Raw genomic sequence first — 14,738 nt, 5'->3', positions numbered from 1 at the left:
TATATATAAACAATATTTATTACATTTATTTTACTCTACATTCTTCAATATGTACTACCAAAAGAAAAGATCTACAGATGCCCAAATATATTACTGATGAAGTTATTAGCTACCAGTAGGGTTGTATCTGGCTTTAAATAATTTATATCACTTTCTCTGTTAAATATTGCCCTTTTGGTTGCTTGAAGGAAGAAAGCAGCTCATTTGGAAAGGCAGCTAAGACCAAAAAAAGTCTCAAAACCTCTCACTTCTAATATTTCCATGTATGAATTAAAGAAGATTGCTTAGGTAGAGAGCCTCCAAATATAAAGAAAAGATAATCCACAGAATGTTTTGTTCTTTAGAAACCTCTTTGATACGGGAGGGGGCACATCTTTTGTACATTTGTAAAGAGATTTAAACACCAAGAGACTCTCTCTCCCTCAGACCGTGGGGACAAGACCAAAGTGGGTTTGGAACTTCCTAACGTCACAGCAAACAATAATCTTGTACTGGAACAAAAGGCAAGGATGACTCAGAATGTAATTAGGGTTGTACATCTAAGCAAATGACACAATATAACTTGTGGTATTTAAAAGAGAAAGGAAGAACACAGGGCGCAGGAAAAGACTGCTAACTTTTCCACACAGAGACAAGACCATGGCAGAGTAAAAACAAACCCTCCTTAATTAGCAAATTATATAGCACAGGGCTGATAAACCTCTGTGTTTTGTAGCTGAGCAACCCACTTGTTGCTCCTCCCCCTTCTCCTCATCTACACAAGTGGGAATACTTGCAATGTTTATATCTAAACAAATGAGAGAGGAAGAAAAATTTTCTAAATGGACTGAACGTCAAAGGCTGAGCCAGAGTCCAATACCTATGAAAATAGAAGGCCTCCGATATTTTGTCAACATTCCTGCTGATGCCACAACCAACAGGATGAAACAGGCACATAAAGCAGAGATCCTGGCACCCATCCTTATTTATTCAGAGGCTGCTGCTCTATCCTGGTACTCAGGTGCTTCTCCTTTTTAACATGTGTCTGCTTTCAGAATATTTCTGTATTCACATGATGATGGACAGGGGAAAGAAAAGACATGAAATTTCCCTGCCTGTACCACTCTAAAATGTCACCTCACAGCATGTCAGTACCAAGCCAAGAAATAGCTCAGTCAGGCTCTCTGCCAACTGGCGTGGACCTGAAGATTACTTGGCCTCCTGGAGGGCAATCTTTTTTCCCACACAACAAACCTCACAATTTACCTTGCAATGGTCCTAATATTAATACCATGTACCTTTTGTGATATAGAACAGGAGTGAGCAAACATTTTCTTTAAAAGGCTAGATAGTAAATTTTAGGTTCTGTGGGCCATATGGTTTCTGTTGCAAATCTTTAACTCTGTCTTTGTAGGAAGAAAGTAGTCATAGACAATATATAAGGAAATGGGTGTGGCTGTTTCAATAAAATTTTATTTAAAACACAGGTGGCTGTCAGGATTTAGCTGAAGGGCCATAGTTTGCTGACCCTTGATAGAGAGGATGGAAACTCAGAAGGTAAATTAAAATTTCTCCTATTACACAGTTGTTGCAGGGAAATGTATAAAATATAGTTGGGTCTCATTTTCACACATATATTTAATTATAGTCAAAATTTGTCCATGGAATTCATTCATTAAAAAATGTATTTTTTCCAACTATGTTCCAGGCATTGTGTTAGAAAAGTAGATCTGATATAAAAAATAATAAATAAAATAATAAATACAAACTGGTGAATAAGAGAGGCACAGACTACCTCAGAGATTGTAGGGTATGGGAGAATATATCCTGCGAGTATTTAATGAGGTCCTATTTTGTGTCATGTACTCCTCTAGGAGTGAGGTATACTATAGGGAACAAGACAGATAAGGAACTCTTGTGGCATTTACATTCTTAGTAGAGGGAAACATCCTATATAATAAAAGGCTAATATGCAAATAGACTGAAAGGTGGAACAACCAAACAACCGGTCGCTGTGACGTGCACTGACCACCAGGGGGTGCGTGCGGAACATGGCGGGTGGCAGCAGCAGGTGGCAGAGTGTGGAACATGGTGGGTGGCAGCCGCAGTGGGATGGTGGAGCAGGTGAGGAGGGGTGCCAGACCAAGGTGGGGCAAGCTGTCATCGGGGCAAGCCTTTGGTGTTTACTGAAAATTCTTTGCTCCCGCACATTCAATCCCACCGGGTGCTCGCACGTGCTGCCGGCACTGACCCTGCTCGCACCACTGCTGGCACCAGAGCCGCTGCTAGCACCCGCTGCAGGCGCCCAGCACCAGCCCTAATCATTCAGTGCTGTCAGTGGGTGCGAGCTGTGGCTGCTGGCCCCTATTGCCCCTCAGGGCTTCTCCCCCCCCCCCTGCTCCTGAGGGGCAATTGGGGCTGGCAGCTGCCACTCATACCCACTGCCTGCGATGGCCCCGGTCACACCCACTGCCGGCACCGGAGCTGCTGCTCACACCCTCAGTTGGCACCAGAGCTGCCACTCACACCCCCTGCCAGTGGCCGGCACCAGTCCTGAACACTTGGCGCCATCAGCGGGTGCGAACAGTGGCTGACAGCCCAGATCGCCCCTGAGGGCCTCTCCACCTCCTCCTGCTCCTGTGGGCCGCTTGCACCTGCTGCTGGGGCCGGCCCAAATAGCTCCGGGTCATCAGCGGATACAAACAGGGCTGGCGTCATCATCAGCACCTGGGAGTAGAGGCGGAAGACAGGGGACCAGGGGTAGAGTTGGGGAGGGGGGCGCAGCAGGAGGGGCTGGGCAGAGGATGGGCTGAGACTCACCCCTATGCCCACCGCAGCCTCGTGGCCCACAGTTCCTTTCAAGGTGCACGAATTCGTGCACTGGGCCCCTAGTAATAAATAATGTGACAAACACTAAATCATAAAAAGTCAATCAGTGGTAAATGCTACAAAGAAATAATACAGTATAATATGACAGAAGGTCACTTAGCAGAATGGGAGAAGGTGATAGGTAATGGTGCTTAGAAAAGACTTCTGAGCAAAGACCTGAAATGAAGAGAAAGAGCCATCTATGGCAAGATTGGAAGAACAATTTTCTGAGCTAAGTGAATAGCACGTACAGTTCCTGAGACAGGAATGAGCTAGTCTGTTGGAGAAATAACAAGAAGGCAATTGTCTCTGGAGTGTCTGGAATGAGAAAAAGGTGGTAGATGATGAATCCAGAGAGAAGTGTGGGAACAGATCCTATAGGGCCTCATGGTAAGAAACTTGGATTTTACTTTTACATAATGAAAATCTGTAGGGAGATTTTAAGGAAAGAATGACACATTCCTATTCATTTTAAATTACACTGAACCCATAATTACATATGAGATAAGTGCTAGTAAAACAAGGTTCAGTGTCAAATGGCACAGTCAGGGCTAAGGAAGGGCTGCAATCACCCATAGTAAAGGGTCCATTTGCTGTGGTCCTAAAACTGGAGATCTACCAATGGAGACAGATGGGGAGAGGCTTGCTCCTTCCTACAGAGAAATTCAAAAGGCCGTTATAGCTCCAACTGCCCAACTTCTAGGGCCCAGAAAGGTTTTTATATCTTCTTGGGTCTTTTGATTCTAATATATTACAAGCAAATAATAACACCTAACTATTTGTTGACAAGTGACTACAGAGGGATTAACTAAAGGTCTCCTATTTGGCTTGAGAAGCAGGGGTTAGTTTTTAAATAAAGCTAGTTGGGAACATTTCTACAACTGGACTTAAAAGACAATTACTCCTATTAACCTTTCTTACAACTGCCATTTTTTTCTACCTCTAGCCACAAATCATAGATGTATATTTTCTTCCAGTTTTAGTGATAAATTTTTAAAAACATACTTATCAACTATTTGCTCATTTTACACATGCAGGAAGTCTCCCCACATGTGCAAATAAAATTTAGAGCATCCTTCTGGCTCAGTATTGAACAGTCAGCAGCCACCAAAACAATGCACAGATGAGAAGTTTGAGTTACTTAGATTCACATGTGCACATATTGTGTGTAAATATATGCCACTGTTGTATGCAGTAAATGGTTGCCTACTGGTCTGGAAGTAAAAAATCATTTTCCTTCCAAATGAAGATCTAGCTGAAACTCAAGTAACTTAGCACCAAAGATTAAAGCAACTTTAGCATCTGAAAGCAGTTACAAGGCCCCTTAACTTGCATTATTTTATACCCAGCACCACACACTTGAGCACTTGATATATACTTTTTTATTTTTAGATTATGATAACAGATATTATTTAGCCACTTAATAAACAAACCTTTTCAGGAGATATAAAAATGGATAAATAGACATTCACTATACTACTGTCCAAATAGGAAAAAAGGACTTAAAATACTAAAAATGACAACAACCGCACACATGGAAGTGCAGTGCTAACTGATACCTGCTATGTACTATAATAACATTGGAAATCTCAACCTTGGGGGGGGGTGGGGAGTGAAGTGTGGGTAGCTTTCCAGAAGAAACTGGCAACAAAGCTGATTCTTAAAGAATAATTAAGAAGACAAAATAGAGTGACTGTAGAAGTTTTTGAGAGCCGATGATCTGATAAACACGATTTGAATCATTAGTAACTACCTACTCTAAACCCAATTATTGCTTAAATTACTATTAGGACAAAAATAATTGTAGGATGTTGTCCTTGACTAATTGACACCTCACAATCTATTTAGGGAGGTAAGTGCATATCCAAAACAAAATGTTAATAGTACATAGTAAAGTGTACACTGCAATGCATATGCAATGCATTCATTTGTTCATTCAACAAATATTTATTGTCTATCAGGTATGGACCACATACTGCTCTAGAATTGGAGATATGGCAATGGACAAACACAAGGTCACTGGCCTCATAGAGGTCACATTTTAGTGGATACTAGTATGGGTTAATAAATGTTTTTGAAAAGATCTTCATCATTAATATGTTTCAGGTAATAACAGGCTAAATCCTAATTTTCTGAAGCAAAGAATACAATACACAAGTAGAGGTTATTATTAAGTCAAAAAATGCTGTCAAAAAAAGTTAGCCAAGCATTCCAGTAAAAGCTTTTATTAAAATAGTCTGAATGGCAATTCATAACTACATTTTTCAGAAATAATCAATTCATCAATTTTTAGTCAGTGTGAAGTATTTATAGTAAATAGAACCTTATCTTCTAAGTCATGAATCTCACTTAATGTATTTATACTTTCAACCAAAAAGAAAGATATCCTTTGGCAAAAGCAAAGCATACTTTCTAAGCATTCCTCCAAATTCTAGAACATACCTGTATTTTTAATCTTAATATTATAAATATACATGTTGTGAACTTTTGGATATCGGAGAAAGATAATAATAGTTAAAAAAGTACAAGATGTGGAAAAAACATTAAACATTAGACATTTCTCTGCTATAGAAAGGTTGAAAGGAATCACAAAAAAAGTGGCAAAGACACAAAGGCCACTTGTACTTATTGTTGCTATCCCGATATCTGATCACTCTCAGGTATTGAGTGTGGTTTGCTAATAATTCTGAAAAGAGCTATATGAAAGAGGAGAGTCAACCCTAGACATATAACCCAAGTGTTTCACCCAATAAAATGGTGATTTAATTTTTTTTTAATTTATTGATTTTAGAGAGAGAGGAACTAAGAGAGAGAAATATCAATTTGCTGTTCAATTTATTTAAGCATTCATTGCCTGTTTCTTGTATGGAGATCAAACTCACAACTTTGATGTGTCAGGATTATGCTTTAACCAACTGAGCTACCAGACCAGGGCTAACATGGTGATTTTTGATCATATTATTTATTGTTCTTCCCCATCTGACAAATAAGAACAATGCTATTAACCTACCTCATATTGGTGTTAATCAACAAGTTACCACAGAAAGTTGATCTCTGTGATTCAATTCATCACATCAAGAACCAGTGCCATGACAGTTAACAGTTCCAGCACTTACAGTGACCACACATCCTTTCCCCTTGCATACCTTGCTCCTCATCTTGTTTAGTTGCAAGACCAAAAGCATTGAGGAATGAGATTTGAGGGGTGACTTCTAGTGACAGCCAGTGTCTTGAGAAGAACATTTAAAAGAATCCATTCTATCAAACTGCAAGGAAGGTACACCTAGATTAACATAAATTATCATCTAGCTGCATCTAGCACTGATAACAGATTCTACATCAAACACTTTCCTGAGAGTGATTCCATGAGCTGCATAATAATCACAGTGCTTTGATTAATTGTTTTGTTGAATAAATGGACGAATTAATTGCACTTAAATACAGATAGTCCCAGTTTCTGCAGTGTATTGCTTCTTATCCTAACTTGGAATCAAAATAGTAGTACAAATTCTAGTACTAAGCATACCAAATGGTTACAGTAAAAAGATTTCCATTTGAATTATCAAAATAAATACATTACATGAAATTTGGAACTTGACGTGTCGAAAACCTCTAATTAAGGGAAACTTATGAGAGCCTTTAGCAAGTTCTTGGCTGGATGCAATTATTTGGTTTCTTGATCCTCAGACCAATTACATTAACAATGACAAAAGATATGCAAATTTAAACAGACAATAGTCAAGCTGCTCTGACTCATACCAACAGGGATGTTTTTAGCATATATTCAGCTTGATGCACACTAGCAACATTTAGTGTGATAGTTATGCTTGGCTACAATCTGAAAACTATATAATAATCACTGACCAAGAACAATACAAACAAAAATCAAATTTATTTCACACAATAAGTTAACATCTGAAACATGTGAATGATTCAAGCCCAGTAGAATCATGTGTTTACCCTGTCACTGATGAATAATTGCATAGCAACAAAAATATGCATAAATAGGTTTAATTTACCATTTAATTGTATATTTTAAGCAAACAAAATATTATATTTTTGGTAGAATAGCTCACTCAAGACAATCTGGGACTAACCTTCCTTCCCTAACCCCCTCAAAGAATCCAAGCTAACTTAAAATGATTGAATTATCATTAAAAACTATATGGAAAGTATACTGAGAATAGTAATAAGCAATTCAATCAAATTCATTTTTTATTATGAAAATAAGTTTTTCCAAAGAAAAAACAGATATCCTATTACGAATGGCTGTTGAAATTTAAGTTACAATTACCAAAAGAGTACAGAATTCTGTTTGTTTCCTATTCTTCTGCCTATTTATCCATTTTTATTTTTATTTATTTTTTTACCTGTAGTCCACAATAGAAAGATTAACTACAATTCTGTGTTTGGAAACTCTAAAACTATGGAGTTTCAGTTAACTTGTCAAATAAAATAAACTAAGTGATCTTAGTTCAGTCCCTAGTGGACAAAAGTAGAATAACTATTACTTGGCATGATTCAGCAAGAGGTAATCTGAGTGAGTGTGACCACACAGGAACAAAAAAGAGAATTTATCCTTTCCCTATCTTTTATCTTCTTAAAAGGTTTGCTCTGTTAATTGACTAACTTAAAGAAGACCGGATGGGTTGCATTCCTATATATATGCACTAAGTCGATTTTTTGCAAAGATCCCTGGGGGGTGGAGGGGAGGCTTTTCACAAATAGGGATATTTGCCCCCTTATAGTAACACAGTTGAATGCACTTGTTATCTGCTGCTTGCCTGTTACACAATTAAACAGAGCAAAGAGAGGATGAACTACAGAAACTGTTTCATATTTTAACAGGCATATTTTCAATTAAAAAATTTAAATTGTATATAGTGAAATACTGAATAAAATATTCCATTTAATTTCTATAAATTGGGATTATATGCATATTCAATATTAACATTCATCTGGATACCTACAATCCCACATAGTACTGTCTGAACTACCATATTCTGAAGAGAAAAAAAAGGCAACTCAGGGATATAGCCAAGATATAGCCTAGCCTACATGTTGTGTCCAGCCCAAATCTGCAGGTGCACGTCTTTGGGAATAGCCACCACCGGCTCTATTTCTCCTTTCCTAGTGGGCAAACAGCCTCTTCCTGATGCAGTCACATTAAAAGGTCTCCTCCTGATCTTTCTCCCTCAAAGACTGAAGAAAATATGACAGAAACAAAGAAAAATCAGTCCTCTACTATTCTCCTACTTGCTGAAACTTAGTTTCCTTTACAAACTTATACAATTTCTCCAACCAAATATCACACTTTATATTTAACCTCATTTCATGTTAACTTTACTAGTGGTTGAAAAATAAGTATTTAGTGATAATTTCCCATCCTGGCTGCATAACATTTCCAGGTGTAAAATTTATTTGATCCTAAATTAGTAATATCCTGATTATTTTCTTTTTTGCCAACTTGCTCAAAATGTACTTTCTTTTTTTAAAAATTGCGTTTTGACAGTCAGAAAACTCAAGCTAAATTTTAAGTAAGAGAAAAAAAGAGATGTCACAAAACATGCCATGGCTAGGCACACAAATGGAGTTCCGTCAGACCTTCCTAAGCTAGCACAAACCTAAAAACCTTGGCTCACCCGTGGAGTTCCAGGGAGAAAGCCCTCTTGCATATGCAAACACTGCCCCCCTGGAGCAAAAGGTAAACACACAAATCCTCCCCTAAGGATCTCTAAGTTTGCTGCAGCACAAGAACGGAAAAGGCTCCATGCAATTAGAAACCGAAAGCAACCACTTACTTTTTGCAGCCACTGAGTATAGTTTTCCAGCACATGCTCCAGATGTTGAAGTTTCTGGGAAGAGAAATCCGGTTCCACGTGCGGAGCATCTCTCTGCAGAGCGTTTGTGTTGTACTGGTCTGTCCTACTCTCACGACAGTTCCCGTCATGTTCTGGAAGAATGAAAGTGTAGGCACATTGCCCATATTGAATCCGGCTATATCTTCTCCCACCGTTTTCTGGACTTCGGCGCTGGTTGCTGCACCCTACGTGAGTCAGAATGGCAGCGAGGAAAGCTAAGGAAAGGAAAACTGTCATTGTACTGCCAGCACTCTCTCTCCGTGCCTCTCGCAAAACTTGCTCCTTTCTTCTGACCTTTAAATTACTTCTTTATTTCAGGTAAAACTGCTTGTCTCTGACTTTTTCCCGTTCAAAGAAAGCTTTTGAAGAAGAATCACAGAAAACTAGCCATTTGTTAGCTTTGTTCTAAAATGTTATTTTTTTTTATTTCACTGTAATGATAGTTTCCTTAGTTAAAACTTGAGATATTTATTGCATAGTAGCTGAGATTTATTGTTTCCTCTCTGTGTAACCGTTCAGCGTGGAGCCTGCCTGAGTCAGCTGCGTGTACATATTCTAGACCCTTTCCTCTACCCTATCTGCTGCAGATCTGCTATTTTCTCCCAGACCTCAGTGAGTTTTATTAAGGTTGAACATCCAAGCCAAGCTGGAAGCAGGCAGCCTTTCACAAGATGACTTGACAGGAATGCATGAGGGTGCCCCTTTGCAAGGATTGCTGAAGGCTTGGAGTAGCAGGATCGTCTTACAAATTGGCTAGATGCGCATGACCTCGATCATGTATGGCCCTCCCACCCCTTCCGCAGACAATTGTCTGGAGCCTTTAGCAGACTCATGGCAAATCAATAAATAGAGCAGTCCACCTTAATACACTTTTAGTGTGCATGCTGACCTACTAACTAGCAAACTAGCAGAATGTTTTTAAGTGTCTATTGAATTGGAAAACCCTAAGAAGAAAACTGGCATAGTGTCCAGTGAAATTATTTATTATTTAGGAATGATAAATCTGTATAATTATTAATTTTTAAAAATTTTATTCTTGATCCTGGAGAAGAAGATTAAAAACCATTTTTGAAGATGATATTCTTTTACTGTATTCACTTAGACTTTTAGGAGTTGGAGAAAATTATCAAATTAGCAAAAATATTTTACAACTTATCACTCAAAGGAATATAGCATGTGCATATTAAGTAGAATAATATGAGTACTTTCTGAGATACGGATTTTAAATGAAACTAGTTCCTCATTAGAATGCAGCCCTGGGTGCTCTGTGTATATAATTTGAGCAACTTCTTTACAAAAACAGTATGGTTACAATTTAAGACAGTGGCCTGAGAATTATTAATTCCTGTGGTATATCCTAATCATATATTTCACAAGGATCTCTTTGGAGTTGCTATGGCTATCTTTACTACTGGTACAGAAGTTCCACATAAATTCTCCTGTGGCTGCATAGACACACTATCTGAGAAAAAAAGCATGTATCAGGTGTGCCGATGGGCTATATGGGAGAAATCTCTGAGCTTCTTCTATTAAGTAAAGAGCAAACATTATCAGAGGGTGATTTCCCAAACCTAGGGTGTACACATTCGAACAAAGGGATCAGTAAAACATAAAAAACAGGTGATAATTATAGAATTAAGGTTACAGCACTGAGATCTTTACTGTGTGCAGAAAACATGAATTATGAGCAGTGGCTTTCATCAAGAACTGGGAGGGATTTTATGGAATGGAGTTTCTCAACTGCAGTCATGATGTGAAAACAGAAGCCACAGATGTTGACTCATGTCCTAGAAAGGTGGGGGGTTAGAGGTTAGAGATTGGCATGCTGGGAGAAGTTAGAGGAGAGAGCAAAACACATTCCAGAAAGAATGTGATTTACTAGTACTTGGAAGAAATAAAATGTGCTGAGATGTATCAGTCCTTTCCACACCAAAAAAAAAAACAAGTATCTGATCTGACAGATATGGAAGCACGTAATACCAAACATAGAAATAAAGTCTTTGAACAGCTTTTACAGTTTCATCCTGACATTGTATGTCTCCTGTTGCTGATATGCCACTCATTTGTAATAATAATAATGACATTTATTAAGAGGTTACTATTTTCCAGGCTTGTGCTAAGCACTCCTTACACAAAATCTCATTTAATTATCCCAACAAACCTAAGACATGAATAATAAGCTAAACCCCATTTTACTGCTGGGAAAACTGAGTCATAGAAAGGCTAACTGGTTACAACTCACATAACTAGTAAGTAATGATGCCAGGGTTCCAAGCCTAGTCTTCTAACCTCCTAGCCAGCCAAAAAGTTTCCAAAAGGGCTCCAGGCCGCATCAATTCACAGTTCTAAAGCAGGTTACCTGACGGAACTTAGGAAAAAAAGAACTGATTAAAAACCAGGTTCTGATGCTAACGTGATTTCTCTTTATCCTTTCTCTGTACCCAAAAACACAGAAAAAAAAAGTGACAGGTAACCCATATCACCAAGTTTTTAAGGACCCACAAGGATGAAGCAGACTGGCAAAGCACAGATTTGACTAAGAACACTTCCTAGCACTGCTTGCTTTGAAAATTGTCCCTGAAAAAAAGAAAGTCCAAAACTAACACCCGTAAGTGCTTTGTTAAGAACTAAATATAGCTGACAATCGGCAGAAGACACCCATATTGAAGTGCTCCTGTTTTTTTAACAGCGAGATTGTTAAACACCTGTTCCTGTGTTTGTGTGTGTATCTACATGTACTTTGTTCATATAAACTTTTCCAATCTGTAAAATAAAAAGGAATGCACAATTCCTGAGTGAAGAGTAGAAAAACTAAGATAGAGAAGCCAGAAGTACAAATACAAAAGGGAGAGGGGACATAGAGACAGTGAGAGAAAGAGATAGAGACTGACTGATTTCTTTTCCAGAAAAACAAAAAAACATGACATTGAAAGTATCAATCTAGGGGAAAAAAAGTCTCAAAACACAGTGACATGTGGAATGCACTCATGTGCTTTGGGACTCCATCTGAAGAGACACTGGGTGCATCTGAAAATCCTAATGATATGCTAAAGACTATTTGCTTTCAGTGACCTGAACCTAACCAATAGCAATATGTTACTGTTGTTGGTGATTATTAAATGGTACAGTTTAAGAATGTTACAGTTTAGGAGAGTTTAGAATTTTGGAAGTAGTATGAAGAACAAGCCATACTTATTTATTTTTTAAATTCCTCTACCACACCACCAAAAAAGGTTTAAAAAAATGTTCTAGAGAACTAAATAATTCTATTCAGTTGTATACTGAGGGAGCTTGATTTTGAAAGTAAGCTTGCATTAGCAGAGCTCTGGAATAATGAGGTGTATGCTTTGAGATTCTGATCCTGGCTCTGGCCAATTAGTTCAGGTGATTAGAGCATCATTCCAATACACCAAGGTTGTGGGTTTGACCCCTCATCAGGGCATATACAAGAATCAATCAATGAATGCACAAATGACATTGATTGAACAACAATCAGTGGATAGAGTATTGGCCTGTGGACTGGTCAAGGGCACATGCCCGGGTTGCAGCCTTGATCCCCAGGAGGGGATGTACAGGAGGCATCCAATCAATCAATGATTCTCTCTCATCATTAATGTTTCTCTCTCTCTCTCCCTCTCCCTTCCTCTCTGACATCAATAAAAATATATTGAGAGGAAAAAAAAAAGCAGCCATCCTTTTTTCCCCTCCTGTACTTATTTTTCTCAACTCTTATCTTTAGCCTAAGGTCTCACCCTCTCCCTTCCTCTCTAACATCAATAAAAATATATTGAGAGGAAAAAAAAAGCAGCCATCCTTTTTTCTCCTCCTGTACTTATTTTCCTCAACTCTTATCTTTAGCCTAAGGTCTCTCAACCCTTAACCTTTAGCTCCACCGTGGAGCTTTAAAAAAAACACACACAAAAAAAAAAACCAAAAAAAAAAAAAACCAGCTCAAAGAAAATCAGCCTTTTATCTTAAAACAAAGAGGTCTGGAATTCCAAGAAACTCACCCAAGTCCACTGGATGCAAAGTGAAGAGCTGGTGGGGCACAATGGGTCCCTGCTGGTACCTAGCACTGGTCTGGGTCTGCAAGGTGGTCCTGGGTGGAACCCGGCCACACAATCCGAGTCACAGCACCATAATGTTGGGACAGTGGGAACAACACCAGGTGTTAGAACAGTGGGATCAGACAGACATGGGTTCAACAACCTCGGTACTTGAGTTCTGGCTAGGAAAGAATTCAGAGCCAAGACTCAAACTATAAGATAACATTTATTTAGAAAATCACAGAGGTAGAAGAAGTAATTTGTAGAAGAAAATAAGTTATAGAGACAAAGGAAGGATCTGGGGAGCTTGGGAGTGAATAGGGTAATGGTAATGCACCTGGGGGAGGAGGAGGAAGGGAAAGGCACTGGTGTGCTTCCAGGAGGGAGAGTGGACTGGGTCTCCCGTCCTAAGAGTGTTAAGGGTGGAGATTTAGGGGAGATCCCAGAGGAAGATCTCCATAGATCTTTCCAGGTGTATCCTTTCAGGGTCTAGGCCTCCACTGATTGATTGGTTGGCTCCAGGGCAGGGGTCATTATCCAATGCAGCTTGTCCTGAGGTCAGCCTGGGGGGTCCCTTCTCTGGTTTTGCTGCTTTTCTGGGCCTGGAGCTGAAATACAGCTGAGGCCTAGATGTTATCTCTAGGAAGAAAAGGGCACGGGTCCAAATGATATGCTAGAGAGGAAAGGTTGCCCTAGGGGCAAGGTCCAACCCTTCAATTGTCCATTGCTAGGCACCTGGGGCTTTCTACCCTGGTGACCATCTGTATCTGGCCCATCTTCCTTGCTCTGCTCATGTCTGTCTAACTGACTACCACATCATAATCTTCAAAACAGCTAAAATTAAGCAGTATGGTTGTCTCAACTGCTAACCAACATCCAATCTGATTGTCCAGTTATACTTTGGATCCATTCTAAGTGTTTAGTTCTGTGCCATATCACCTGTTACAGATCTTATCACCCATGATCTAAAATAAAATTAGACAGTATAAAATAAAATAGTATTTATTTCTCAAAAACGCCATAAGGCACTCTCCTGGTATTCATATGACACCCTGTGATGGCAAAAGTGGTAAGAAAGTGTCCTCTTCCCTTGCACACTGCACACAATGCTATTTCCCACATATTCTATAAATATATTCTTAGAATATTCCCTGTCTCCATCCTATGGTTATGCTCTAGTAGGAATCAAAGATATCAGCATGTCTATGGTCATTGTAGCTATGTATAAAAGGAGGGCAGTTGGAGGCAAAACCAAGACCCCTTCATCTAACTATGTAGGCAACAAAGGTATCCACACCAGATGGAAATACCATAGAGTGCTAAGGGAAAAGCAAGAGGATGGAGCCTATCACCTGGTGACTGATAGCACTTTGTGAGGACATGGGAAATATTCACTGGGAACTCCCAAAACTGATACCTGCCCTTGAAAGACTTTGTAAAGAGCTGGTGACACGGCAATGTGTGGAGACATATAAGTAGGTGACAAAAATAAAAATTATTATATAAATACTAGAGGCCCGATGCACGAAATGTGTTCAAGAGTAGGCCTTCCTTCTCCCGGCTGCCAGCACCGGCTTCCTTCTGGCACCCAGGACCTGGACTTCCCTTGCAGCCCTGGCTTCATCTGGAAGATCCTCTGGAAGGACCTCCGGTCTAATTAGCATACTATGCTTTTATTATTATAGATTCCCCTGCCTTCTAATGAGAGAAACTCCTGGTAATTAGCAGGTGTCCTGATTGCTATCAGTTTTTAATTATAGCTATGCAAGTTTTTAAAAAAGCTGAGACAGAACTCATTGTTCTACCTAAGGAAAAAAGTGAAGGGCCTCAAAGATTTGGAAAAGGAGGACTGGAGCTCGAGGAGGGTCAAAAGAGACAGGAAAGTTGTGGCTGTGTGGCTAGGAGAAACTTGTGAAGATATATCAAGCATGGAGGTTTGGAGTGAAATGGTGTTTCCTGTGAGATAAAATCCCTCTTGCTGGTT

General features: G+C 39.2%; 1 protein-coding gene across 5 annotated transcripts in view; it reads right to left on the bottom strand.

Annotated features, from left to right (window-relative positions):
* The window catches only part of ANGPT1 (angiopoietin 1), a 242,976-nt gene extending 233,321 nt beyond the window's left edge, over positions 1 to 9,655 (bottom strand). For 2 of the 5 annotated variants that reach the window (XM_005869066.2, XM_014541986.1), the window contains exon 1: positions 8,649 to 9,654. In XM_005869066.2, coding sequence (XP_005869128.1) covers positions 8,649 to 8,945 — 297 coding nt within the window. In that variant the 5' untranslated portion in view covers positions 8,946 to 9,654. Of the gene's footprint in view, positions 1 to 8,644 lie in introns of all 5 variants that reach the window. The other 3 variants (XM_014541985.1, XM_005869067.2, XM_014541987.1) reach the window with 3 other exon arrangements.
* Positions 9,656 to 14,738: the final 5,083 nt, after the last annotated feature.

The sequence above is a fragment of the Myotis brandtii genome, unplaced genomic scaffold (genome assembly GCF_000412655.1).
Source record: "Myotis brandtii unplaced genomic scaffold, ASM41265v1 scaffold285, whole genome shotgun sequence".
In the NCBI taxonomy this organism is placed as follows: domain Eukaryota; kingdom Metazoa; phylum Chordata; class Mammalia; order Chiroptera; family Vespertilionidae; genus Myotis; species Myotis brandtii.
The sequence above is the reverse complement of the archived record's forward strand: the minus strand, read 5'-3'. Positions and strand labels throughout refer to the sequence as shown.